This window comes from Dromiciops gliroides, chromosome 1 (genome assembly GCF_019393635.1).
Source record: "Dromiciops gliroides isolate mDroGli1 chromosome 1, mDroGli1.pri, whole genome shotgun sequence".
NCBI classification, from domain to species: domain Eukaryota; kingdom Metazoa; phylum Chordata; class Mammalia; order Microbiotheria; family Microbiotheriidae; genus Dromiciops; species Dromiciops gliroides.
This window is the reverse complement of record NC_057861.1, coordinates 254,722,973-254,736,660: the sequence shown is the minus strand read 5'-3', so window position 1 is coordinate 254,736,660 and position 13,688 is coordinate 254,722,973. Positions and strand designations below refer to the sequence as shown.

General features: G+C 37.3%; 1 protein-coding gene across 1 annotated transcript in view; it reads right to left on the bottom strand.

The window, feature by feature from the left end:
- Window positions 1–13,273, bottom strand: part of UBE2V2 (ubiquitin conjugating enzyme E2 V2) — a 45,243-nt gene extending 31,970 nt beyond the window's left edge. The window contains exon 1 of the mRNA XM_043970391.1: window positions 13,172–13,273. Within this exon, the coding sequence (XP_043826326.1) occupies window positions 13,172–13,187 (16 nt within the window). The 5' untranslated portion in view covers window positions 13,188–13,273. The remainder of the gene's footprint in view (window positions 1–13,171) is intronic.
- Between the last annotated feature and the right edge of the window lie 415 nt (window positions 13,274–13,688).

The window sequence follows — 13,688 nt, the reverse complement described above, 5'->3', positions numbered from 1 at the left end:
ACTTAAAAGTTCTTAACTTTTTTGGTGTCATGGAGAATGTTGGCAATCTGGTAAGGCCTATGAACTCCTCAGAATGCTTGTTGCCTACATTCATAACTGAAGGGAATGCTAGGGAGATTAGTGAAAATAAGCCATACTTTTTTCCCATCCAAGTACATGGACCCCCTGAAATCTGTCCCTGGACCCCAGGTTAAGAACCTCTTGCTTTAGGAAGTTGTAAGTTGTTTTTTTGTTGTTTTTTTTTTGGGGGGGGGGGGTTAAGGATGTGTCTGAGGCCACATCTGAACCAGGTCCTCCTGAATCCAGGGTCGGTGCTTTATCCACTGTACCACCTAGTTGCCCTGAAGTAGTAGGTTCTTAAGGGAGATAGATCATCAAGAAAAAGGTCAATGACCTTTTTGTTAGATAGACACTAAAAGAGATTCACGCTCAGGTATAGGTTGGATTAAACAGCTTGTAATGCATCTTCCAATGCTGAGATTCTGTAATTCTGTAACATTTTAGGGCTAGGGATTGAATCATTCAAAACATGTTGATAAGCCTGGAACATACTAGGAACCTAAAAGTTCGCTGATTGATTGATGTTTTAAAGAAAGTCACCCTAGTAGAAGTTACTTAAATATGAAGATTCTTCCATTTTTAATAGCAGTGGCTTTTTTAAAATGCAGGTACATGTTCTTTCATTTTGGAATAATTCATTTTAAATTGAGAAACCAGTCAAAATTTTTTTTAAACCCACACAAACTTATCTTTCTTGACAATTTTCTATAAATGGGAGAAAACAATAGAGAGAAACAAAATGCATTACCCAGTTTATAATTCTCATGCTAAACCTACCTGAAATTATGTTTCACAAAAATAAAAGTCAAAATAATAAAATCATAACCCTAATGACAAAGCAGTAGCATTCTCAGAAAGGTAAATGGAGAAATAAACATAATTTATTTCCATTTGTTTTTAAATAAACTGAGAAGTGAATTAGTATAAATATAATTTACTCCTTTTCGGCTATTTCATGAAGAAAACATGAAGGGAAGTTTATTAATGAAACACTGCAATATAGAGAAACAGAAAATGAATACAGAAACATTACAAAGAAAATATCTTTTTCTGGTGCTTAATGATTTCCAATAATCTTAATGTAGTCTAATGCCAAATATATCAACATCATAGGATGAAAAATATTTGTTCATAACTAGGTGCTCTTGACAAGATACACGGCAAGTGCTTATATTTAAAATTTTATATCAAGTAAATAGTAAGAGCTAGATTAAAGAACCCCTATTGGATACTGTATGGTTACTATCCCACCAGAACTTTAAAAAGAAAAAAAAATTATCTCAAGGCTGTTCTAGTAAGAAAAAAAATTTTACAACAAAATAAACTTTTGATCAAATAGCTGCTATATGATAAACACAAAATTTGTTAAAGATTTTCCAACAGCCTCAGTATTTACTCTGGTGAAGTGTAAGTACTATTTAGTATAACTACTTAACTGTTTGACCTCTGGCAGACCATGTCCCTCTGGGCCTCAGTTTCCACATCTGTAAAATAAAGTGTTGGCCTCCAAGGTCCAATCTCCAAGTTAATCTCCAAGTTCCTTTCCAGAACTAAATCCTATTATTACATGAAATAAGTAAATAATAGAGTTTAATCATGAATGAGTTTATTAAGTAGGTTGATTTTGAGTTCTGGAATGAAGAGATTCCAAGAGAAAGAGCATTGTCTCTGGAGTCAGAAAAATACTAAATTAATATTACTATTAATAGTAACAATATTTAAATAGCTCTTTTATGGTTTGCAAAACACTTAAAACATTATCTCATTTAATCCTCACAACAATCATAGGTGCTGTTATGCCCATTTTACAGATAAACTAGGGTTCAAATCCCTTCTCTAATACTACCTGTGTAAGTTGGGACAAGTCACTTAACCTCCCTACATTTCAGTTAATCCTATTTGTAAAATGAGGGGGCTGGAAAAGATGACAAATTAAGTCACTCCCAATTCTTCATTTGTGACAATACGATACTATAATTGAAGTATCAAATGACAAGAACACCTGTGAATAGTGTCTGGTATTATCTAACAGGTTTATGCTTTTGTTTGGCTCAAGATCCATGTTTTCACTGGTACAGGAAAATAGTATGGAAACTCCCTCTACCAATGTAGATCAGCAACTCAACAGAGTTTAAAGCATTTGTCCATGGTCAGAGCCAGCATGCGTTGAATTCGAAACCTGAACCCAACTTTCTGACTCCAAGGCCAGTCTCCATTCACTATGTCAGTGGTATCAAATAGAAATGGATCCCTATTGACTCAGAAAACCACAAACATTTCCTATGTTGTATTATTATTTTTTATTTATGTTGTTAAACAATTCCCAATCTCATTTTAATCTGGTTTGGCCCACTCCGACACACCTCTGCACTATATCGTGCTGCTTCTCATTATGTAAGTTAAGAATTTTAACTGGCATCACACAAAAACATGCCAATTGCTAGATTTAAAACTTGAAGTACATTCAAAGTAATGAACATTTTTTTCTATTGTTTAAAGGAATATATCTGAGAGATTTACAGAGAACAAAACCTTTTTTTTCAAGTAGCCATTAATTTAGAAACTTAGGATGTAATGGTTGATTCTTGCTTTTTTGATAAAGTGTCTAGAAGTATCACAAATAATCACTTTAAAAATCCTCTTAATAAATATGAGAAACTTATAACAAATATTAATCATAGAGGAAAAATAAGATAACCTCATGATTTAATCGATGTGGTGCTTTCTACAATAGAAGGGATCATCATAGACCATCCATGTGGGCTTGTTTCTTTCCCAAGTCCTCCATTCAGGAATTCCCTATTGTCTAATTGCTCACTAGCAAAATATCCAGTAAGTCATCCAGACAGGACAAACAACTGAGGGCCTTCCTCTAAATTCTAGAGCATAAAGCTCTTGCATTTCGGGGATACCAATACAGTATAGAGGATGTTCAAAAATAATTCCTCATTCTCCATACTTCTCTTCTGATCATACATCTTTCTAATGATATCCTTGGCATTTCTCTTGTGCAATTTTCTGTAGGTAATGTTTCAGCCTACTCACATTTGACACACTTGTGACTTTCCACTGTCCTTTGGGTAACCCACATATTTAATTCTTCAGAAACCAAAGCATATGAAACAGAATTTTATAGCATCACTGGAGAAATGTTCATGTAAAAGAGATTTACCTTTTTACCAAAAAAAAAAAAAAAAGAAAAGAAAATTGGGATCATTTAAAAAAATACTGTACAATTTCCTAAAGGCAATTCAGCCCATTTTTTTTCTGTTATTCAATGCTGAAGCTAGGTTAATTTTTAATCTGTAGTACATGTCCAAAACATACATGCTGAAGCAGTGTGGTATAGTAGATAAAGCAATGAACTTATATTTAAGACAACTTGGGTTTAAATAATGGCTCTGTCACTTGCTAGTTTATGTGATCAGTGATATTAGCCTCCTTGCTGTTCCTTAACAAGATACTCCATCTCCTAACTCCAAGCATTTGCACTGATTGTCTCCTATGCCTGGAATTCTTTCCCTCATCTCTGAGTCCTGGTTTCCCTGACTTCCTTTAAGTCTCAATTAAAATGCTACCTTATATAGCTGTTTATATCTTGTCTCCCCCATTAGATTTCAAGCTCCTTTACAAAAAGGACTGTTTCTGCATTTCTTTTTTGTGACAGTGTCTGACACATAAGTGCTTAATAAATGCATTGACTTTGGGCAAATCATTTAAGCTCTCTCAGCCTCAGTTGTTTACTGTAAACTGAGGGGCTGAACTTGATGAACTTTAAAGGTCTCTTTCAGCACTAAACCAATGATTCTATTATGGAATAGCTCTATAAGCTGTCTGTCCAGCATAATACAGTGGAAAAAGCACTGGTTTGGAAATTTAAAGCTCCTGATTTCAGATAGTGCTTTTGTTTCCTTCTGCATGACCTTAAGCAAGTCACTTTAAAACTTTCAGGGCCGGGGCAGTTAGGTGGTACGGTAGATAGAGCACTGGCCCTAGAGTCAGGAGGACCTGAGTTCAAATCCGGCCTCAGACACTTAACACTTACTATCTGTGTGACCCTGAGCAAGTCACTTAACCCCAATTGCCTCACTTAAAAAAAAAAAAAAAACCTTTCAGGGCCTCAGTTTCCTCATCTATAAAATGAGGGTGTTGGACTAGATAGTTTCAAAGGCTTCATCTAATTCTAATTCCATGAAGCTACAATTCTCTAAGAGGCATTCTTCAATCAGTTGGTTTTTCTTCAACCAGTTGGTTTTTCCCACATGGCATCCGGATAAATTCTTCTGGAAGATTATTGGACTCATTCAAGAGACTGAAGTGTTTTTGAGCTAGATGCAGTTAGCACACTGTCATCCAAAAACAAGAGCATCTTGGAAGAACTTACCGTCTTAGAACTTACCTCTTCCATTTATGAATCTATACTAAACATGATAGGGCAAATACCTTTAAAAACATAAGTCTCCAATTAATGGCCTCACTCAGTAGTAGAGAGTCAAATAAACTTATTTCTCTTGTTACATCTTTCAAGGAATTTTATATGTTAACAGGCATGAGAAAACAATTTGTTGCAATAGTTTTTAAGGCTTCATTTTGCTCCACAAAAAGTCTTTTAATACTCTATACATTGCATCATCATGCAACACATTGGGGACGATGATTCTAGAGTCCAAATGACTACTCCTTCCACTATTATTGATGGAAAAAACAGACTGTTATAGAAATCTTGACAGACTTTTTCCCCCTCATATTATCCTTCCAATTTTAAATACTCTTAATATAATCTGGTTTAACTGTGTTTGGTAAACTTGATTTTCATTCCACTTCTATTTTTTGAGGTTGGCATTATTCATAATTCAACATAAGACTTCATGTACAAGTTTCTATTCAAAATTGGCATTTCCCTTGTCTGTCATCTCTCTCCATTTGGCAAGGAAATAAAGCTCTGACTGAATGAGATTTACTAAGCTCTTTTAGTCTCTACATTGTGGCAAGAGATTTACACATTGATGTTAATCTTTGCTCATACTGATGATCTGACTGTACAAAGACAGCTGATTCAGAAATGACTACCACATAGTAATACCAGTAGTTTCCTGTCCTGCCTCTCCCATGTAACAGTCTTTCAAATACTTGAAGATAGTTATCAAGTTATTCCCCCTAAATCTTCATTCTCCTGGCTAAACATCCCTACTGCCTTAGAGAAATTCTCAAATGGCATGAATTCAGACCTTTACCATACTACTTGCCCTCTTCTGGACACTCTGCAGCACCTTCAAGTTCTTAAAATGTGGTACCCAGAACAGAACACATACTTCAGAGATGGTCTAACAAGAGCAAAGTACAATAGAACTATTATGTTACTTTAATCCTTGAAGCCATGCCTTTCTTAACATTGAACAAAAAAAAGAAAAATGACGAATACTGGAGTTGTGGGAAAACAGGTATATGAATGCACTACTGATAGAGAAGTGAACTAGTCCAGACAGTCTAGAAAGCAATTTAGAACTATGCTTAAAATGTTAATAAACTGCATACACACTGATGATTCAACAATACCACTACTAGGTCTATGCCCAAAAAAGTTCAAATAAAGTGGAAAAGGTCCTGTATGTACAAAAATATTTTAGCAACTATTTTTGTGGTGGCAAAGAACTGAAAAGTAAGGAGGAACCCCTTAATTAGGAAATGGCTGCAGAAATTATGGCAAATTAATGTAAAATTGTACTATAAGAAATAATGAAGGGAATGGTTTCAGAGAAACCTAGGAACTCCTTTGAAATAATACAGAGTAAAATGAACAGAAAGAACCATTTATACAATAACTGTTAAGAAAAGCAATTTCAAAAGGAGCACAATTCATGATAAAACATGCTATCCATCTCCTGATAGAGATATATAGATAGATGATGATGATGATTATATAAAAACATTGCAGGAATATTTTTTCTTGACATGCACATGTTACATATTTCCTTAGCATTTCTTTTTCAAGAGGAGAGAAAAAATAAAATAAATTTAATTGAAATTTGTTTTTATTTTAAAGCTATGCTTTGCATAAGATAGCCTACGATAATTTTAGATAGCTTGGTTGTCATATCACACTGTTTATTCAAACTGGGCCTGTTTTCCACTAAAATTCTTAGATCTTTTTTCCACACAAACTGCTTTCTAGCCATGTTCCCCAACTGTGTATTTGCAAAATCGACTTTTTTTGAACCCCAGTGTAAGCCTTTAAATTTGATCTTTATTCTATCTGATCCAAGGCTCTCTTTGAATCCTATCATATACTATGTTATCACTCCCAGATTTCTACCACCAGTATTTGACAAGATGATTAAGTGCCTCATGAAATGTTATTTCTTATTGATTTTCTACATATGATAAAACCAACTCCTCTCCAAGGAGTACCTGTGAGCCATACCTTCTTCCATTCAGCTATAGCTTCCATCTGTCTCCTGGTTTCATTTACAACAAAAAAGCCAAAATTGTTATGATTCAGTTTCCCCGTTTTCTATCTACTTGGTCACTGAATGAGGATCTCATATTTAGAATAACCGTGGCTAAATTGATGTTTATAAACAAACTGAAAACTGTATCATTCTCAGAATCCTCTGTTCTCTTTTCCATCACTGTCACCGTTAGTGCAAATTGGGAATGGCACAAAGATGAGGGACATTCAGTGTTTTTGTTTCATGTACTGCTTAGTCAAAGAATTTATCACCCAAGCGCCCAACCTACTGATGATGACCCTTTTCATAATTACTAAAGCTGATTCTCAGGAAGCTGACTTGGTTTGGTCTCTTGCTGAGGCCATACCTGAGTTCTTTTTTGAAGACTATATTAGTAGAGTTCGAGCTCTGAATAAAATGTATCCAGAGCTTGTATGTACTCTGCTGATATAGTCTTCAAAAACTCAAGACTCAGCTCCATGTATTCATGAAATATCCTGAAACAAGCACAAGACTTGGTTAGAGAGGCAGCTAGGTGACTCAGTGGATAGAGCACCTGCCCTGGATTTCAGGAAGACCTGAGTTCAAATCCGACCTCAGAAACTTAATACTTACTGGCTGTGTGACTCTGGGCAAGTCACTTAACCCCCAAATGCCTCACCCAAAAAAAAAAAAAAGGTTGAAATTAAGATTCAGAGAATTTAAGCCATTTGCCTAAGATCACACAGCTAAGTGTGGCAGAGGCATAACTCAAACACTGGTCCTCTATCTCCCAACCCCAATAATCATTTCACTATACCACTTTACCTTTCAATATGCTAAAAGATAAAATTTTTCAAGTAAGGAAGAAAGCAAACTAATATATATATATATATATATATATATATATATATATATGTGGTACCTAGGATGGATTTCCTGTAGGGATTAAAAAAAACAAAAGGGCAAATGATTATCAGAATCAAAGCCCTGAAGGAATAAAATGTTGCAACTTCAGATAAAGCTTAGGCTAGTCAGTTGTAGACTTTCAGGAAACCCACTATCACTTCCTATTACTGTTAGCTAGCCCACTATACAGTTACCCAAGAAGCACAAAAAAGAGAAGGCATTGAGTTTTTCTTTGCAATCTATGTAACTATGATAAACTTGGCAAACCCAGTGATTCTTCAAAGTGCTACTGAAAACAGGAACTAAGAAGCAGGAGGGCAAGGGCAGAATAAAAAACTCATCTGCCCATCACACCCACCCAGGTTAAAGCAAAAGTAAGAAAAAGAAGGGATATAATATAAGTAAGTCTGGAATGCCCATTCACCTAGTATAAGAGCCAATTATTTACAATAATTGCTAACCAGAAATAAGATATATTAAATATAAGCAACATTCTTTTGCCATAATATGTGTGGATCTACAATCAGTAGTATCCTAGTATCCTCATAATCCTACTAAGTTTCTGAATAATTCCTCTAAGTAAACTAAGGAACTTAAAAGCAAGAACTCTTCCCCCCCCCCCCCAGAACAGCTAATATACTGAATAACAATGTCATGTAAAAAAATCTGGAAAAACTTGAATGATGGCCAGATATAAGATGAAATGTAACAGAAATAATGTATAAAAGGGGGGAGGCATTACATAAACTACCAAAATTATTCATAATTTCCGTAAGGAAAATCAACATCCTTAACTCTCAATTTTACACACACACTAGAATTCAATTTCCTTCCATTTTCTCTTAGTCTACCTACTACCTCTTATCCACTTTATTAGAATTACATATATTCCACTGTAAATGTAAATTTTTTTTAAACTACTGCAATCATATGAAAAGGTGCTTTTCATGTTCATAATGCCATACTGGTTGAAATAGAGGTCACACTTCTCCCCCTAATTTTGGCATGTATCAACTCTGAGTGAGGCCACTAATCAGTGTTATTTTTCAATGTGTTGCTATGAATATTTTTCCCTTTCAAGTACATCTCATCTTAGGCTTCTATCAAGATCAGCTTGGTGTATGACGAAATAGTTACTATCAAGTTAATGTGTCCATACACTTTGATGATTATAATTCCATCATATTAAGACTTATAAATCATAGCTCCAAGTTGTTAGCAAAGAACTGCTCTGGATATCTAAGCTGGTTCTGATAGTCTCAAGGAAAGATAAACTGGATAACTAATGGAGCCAAGTTTTCCCTTAGTTTTTGAGCTCCATTTATAGGGAATATGGGATGAAGTCAAATTATCACTTGCACATTCAACTTAGATCCAATACTAAAAGTATCCCTCACCTACTTTTGAGGATAATGTTTCCACATGGTAGACAAAATTTCAAAAACCCTGAAAAGATGCTCTACATCTCAAAAGAAAAAAAAAATCCAACATCTTTCTTGAGCCCCCACACTCTTAACGGTATTTTAATAACCTCTTCATTTTAGCATCCAAGTGCAACAGAACCCTTTAGTAACACTGTAACTGATATCAGATGAGAATAAAAACACATTACAGGGGCAGCTAGATGGCACAATGGATAGAGCATCAGCCCTGGAGTCAGGCGGACCTGAGTTCAAATCCAGCCTCAGACACTTAACACTTACTGGCTGTGTGACCCTGGGCAAGTCACTTAACCCCAATTGCCTCACCAAAAAAAAAAAAAAGGCACATTACAATGATAGGGGTATACTATATACATCACTATGTATTTGGAGGGATATGATTTAATATCTACCTTAGTATAAAATGGTAACATAACAAGAGTTACTGCTGTATTAGTACAAGTATTATTTCCAATCCTCCAATATTCTTGCTAACAACTTTAAAATGACTAAGAAACTGCTAGGCACTCCTAAAATAAGGCCACCTCCATTAGACTATGAACTTCCTCAAGGGGAGAGACTGTTTTCACCTTTTTGTCTCCAGTAGTTAGCACAATGCCCAGCACCTAGTAGGCCGTTAATAAATGCTTTTTAAATGACTGAAATATAATGAAATATTGGATCAATCACTACCACTACCCCCCAAATCATCAGGATGTTTTCTCTAAAGCAAAGACCTGGGACTCTCCTAGGAAAACATTAATCTACTTCATCTTTATGAAAACGTTCATATTTTAATTCAAGATGCTCTTCTAGCCTCAAATTCATTATAATTAAAGATGTTTGTCAAACTTACCTTCTAGAAATATGAAAATGGAATTACATATTTCAGGTTACTTTTTTTGTGTGTGGGGCAATGGGGGTTAAGTGACTTGCCCAGGGTCACACAGTTAGTGTGTCAAGTGTCTGAGGCCATATTTGAACTCAGGTTCTCCTGAATCCAGGGTCGGTACTTTATCCACTGCGCCACCTAGCTGCCCCCACAATTACATATTTAAGTTTCAAAGAGTACAATTCTGCATGAAGTCAGGTCTAAATATCTGCATAAAATTACCATAAGTTATATCACTTCACATTATATACAACTTGTCCAATTTTAAATTTTTTGAAACCATAAAAGATATTTTAATATTACAACATTAAAGTGAACTTTCATGTTTTCCACCCACTAGACAGGAGACATGAAAAAACAATTTTGAAAAACTAACATGTTTACCTTTGTAGGGCCTTTAAAAAAAACACTACTTGTATGTTCACTTCAGGTCCAACCAACCCTATCGATGCCCTCACAGATGACCTACAATTCAGATTATCTGGAATTTATCCATGCTAGATTCAGCCAGTCAACAAGCATTTATTAAGTGCCTACTATGTGCCAAGCACCATGATAAGAATTGGAGATACAAAGAATGGAGAAAGCTTCTGCCCAGGAGAATATAAAAAGCTAAAATGGGAGACCACAAACAAACAAGCTGTATAGAGGAGAAAAAGGAAATAATTAAGATAGGAAAGAAACGTGGAGATTCAAAAAAGAATTGGAAAAGGCTTCCTGGAGACGATAGGATTTTAGCTGGGATTTAAACCAGGAGTTGGAGATGAGGAGGCAAAGCACTGAAAAGTAATTTCAAAATAAGCTTCATGATTTTTAAGAAAATTCAGTATTTTTGCAAAACACAATAACCCAGGGCAGCTAGGTGGCTCAGTGGATAGAGCATGGCCCTGGAGTCAGGAGTACCTGGGTTCAAATCCGGCCTCAGACACTTAACACTTACTAGCTGTGTGACCCTGAGCAAGTCACTTAACCTCAATTGCCTCACTAAAAAAAAAAAAAAAAAAACCACACAATAACCCTTGCCAAATCATAAAAAGGCTTTAAATCATTCCAAAATTTCAAATTTCCTAAATCCAGAAACACAGGCTTTCAACCCATTAATAAAAACAAATTTGAGAGCATTTTTTTCTTTTTAAAGAATACATTTGTGGGGCAGCTAGGTGGCGCAGTGGATAAAGCACCAGCCCTGGATTCAGGAATGCCTGAGTTCAAATCTAGCCTTAGACACTTGACACTTACTAGCTGTGTGACTCTGGGCAAGTCATTTAACCCCCATTGCCCCACAAAAAAAAAAAAAAAAAATACATTTGGGGCAACTAGGTGATGCAGTGAATAAAGCACCAGTCCTGGATTCAGGAGGACCTGAGTTCAAATTTGACCTCAGACACTTGACACTTACTAGCTATGTGACCCTGGGCAAGTCACTTAACCCTCATAGACCCCAAAACAAAACCAAATACAAGATAGGACACTGGATTTGGAGCCAGGAAGACCTTTCAAATCAAGACACTTACAACTTTAGTGACTCTAAGAAAGTCATTTCACCTTTGTGCCTCAATTTCCTCATCTGTAAAATGGGGATATTAAAAACACTTACCTCTCAGGGTCAACGTGAGGGTCAAATGAGATAACATATGTAAAGTACTTTGCAAAACTTAAAACATTTAAAAACAAGTGCACAATATAGCCACTATAGGCACTAAATAAATATTTATTAACTATGATTTCATAATCTTTGCTATTTTAATAGGAAAAAATTATAATATTCTCTCATATATGATAGCCTAAGAAAGGGCTATTGTCCTAATTAAGCCCAAAAAACCCCAGTGTAAACTCTAAAATCCAATTAAATATATACTTTTATTATTAATTTCTATAAAACTTTAAGACAGCTCTCCCCTGCCACCTTTGCTGGTAGTTATACTCAACTTTTTAAAAAGAGAAAGGAGCCATTCACAGTTATACTAAAAAAAATCTGGTTCAATATTAAAAAATGGTCATAAAAACAGTAACAAACAAATTATTGATCACTTTTGGATATCTCTAACAGGAGACCTAAGTGTTGAGAAGACATATATCACCAACAACAGATAATAAATCATGCAAGATTTGCATGGGAAATGAAATGAAAATGAGATTTCAAAGATTATTTCTAATGTGTCACTAGTTCACAGAGTTGAAGAGACTTTAAAGGTCATCTAGTCCATTTTACAGATTAGGAGGCCCACAAGATGTTCAGCAATTTGCACAATTGTTTAGAGTTATTACCTTAAAATAAAACATGTATGTGCTCAGGTGAGTTAAGTATTTATAGCTGTATTTAAAATAAATGATGGTGTGAATAAAGCACCGACCCTGGATTCAGGAAGGACCTGGGTTCAATTCCGGCCTCAGACACCTGAGGCAAAGTAGCTGTGTGACCCTGGGCAAGTCACTTAACCCTCATAGCCCCGACCAAAAAAAAAAAAAATGATGGCAAAAGAGATGCTCTGCGCAACTTGTTTTATAATTTTATATTTATATATACATAAAGTCAGGAAATGATTATTAAGCAAGTCTTGCTTAACAAAGCAATTTTTAACAAAACATTACACTTAGAATGTTTATTCTTTTAAAATCTCACCACCATGTTAATACTAGCAAGGGTATTAATTTCGATATCTGTATGTTTAAAGAAAGCTGAAATGTACACAAGGCAAGCAGGAAGTTTAACAGATCATCTAATAAATAACTGGTTTTAGCCTTCTTAAATCAAATTTATCTTGCTCAGCTAATATTTCACTCGCGTTGTCCAGCCGTTTGCTACAAAAGAAATATAATACTAATATACTTTCAGTAAAATGGGTTAAGTTCCTGTTTTCAAAAGTGTCAACCTCTCTATAAAACCATAGTACCAAAAAAAAAAAATCCACCTCTGCTAAATCCCAGGTATCCTCTTAATTTTATAGCCTCTACTTGACACCGGCACTGGCCCTTCCAACTAAGAGTCAGGTCCCCGATGGTTTCCTTCCTCCCCAGTGGCTCTCCCCCAAGTTCTGCCGTTAAAAGGGCGAAAGGACAAGTAGCCTCCCCGTCCCCCCAAGCTCCGGCCCCGACAGTGTGCGTGGGTCTCGAGGGCCCATCCTTCCCCAACCCCCAATCGCAAGCAGGGTCGAGCCTGCCGGGATCGCAAGGCAAGGGGTGGCGCGGGAGCGACGACGGCGGCCCAGTCTATCCTCCGAACTGTCTCCGTGGGCCCAGCACCCCTGGCCCCCCGGCCCTCCTCAGCCCCACGACCCGGCCCCGGGGACCAGCCGCCGGCCGCTTTTCACGGCTTCGGGGCCGACCGGGAACCCCCACGTCTTAAAAAGACGGAAACGTTTCGCTCTCTCTCCCACTTCCAAACCAGCAACAGTAGGAGAGTTGGGAGAAGGACTGGGCCAGGGAGTAAAAAAGTGAAGAAACCCGGCACGAAAACAGACCTGTGGAGACCGCCATCTTCTCCTGCAACCCCGGACTTCTGCCGCCCTGCACGCGCCCCACCGCGTCATGCGGCGTCACTTCCGGGCGCGCGCGCGCGTCGCTGCCGGCGCTACCGGCGCCACCGGCGCCGCCGGGGCCACCGACCCTTACTCCCCTACCCCGACCCCCACCCCCCCGGCGTTTCCATCTGACTCGAATAAAGCTCATTCGACAGTTTCCCTCTTCCGAGCTCTAGGCTCCCCTACGACTCCCTACGATATTTACCCGTGGCCTTTCGGGCTGCGGGTGAGAAGACCTGCCCCGGGGTTTGGTATTGGTCCTTATCAATCCGTATCTTTACCGGCTAAAAGCCTCGGCCACCATCCCACTTCCCACACTCACGCATCCGCCCCACCCCCAACGGCCAAGATTCGTGGACGTCCCCAGGCGGGAGAAGGGGGAGTTAGAAGATACTGAGCTCGAGGACGATACCAGCCTCGCGCCCCCCACCGTACTGCCAAGCTGCGATAAGTGCCT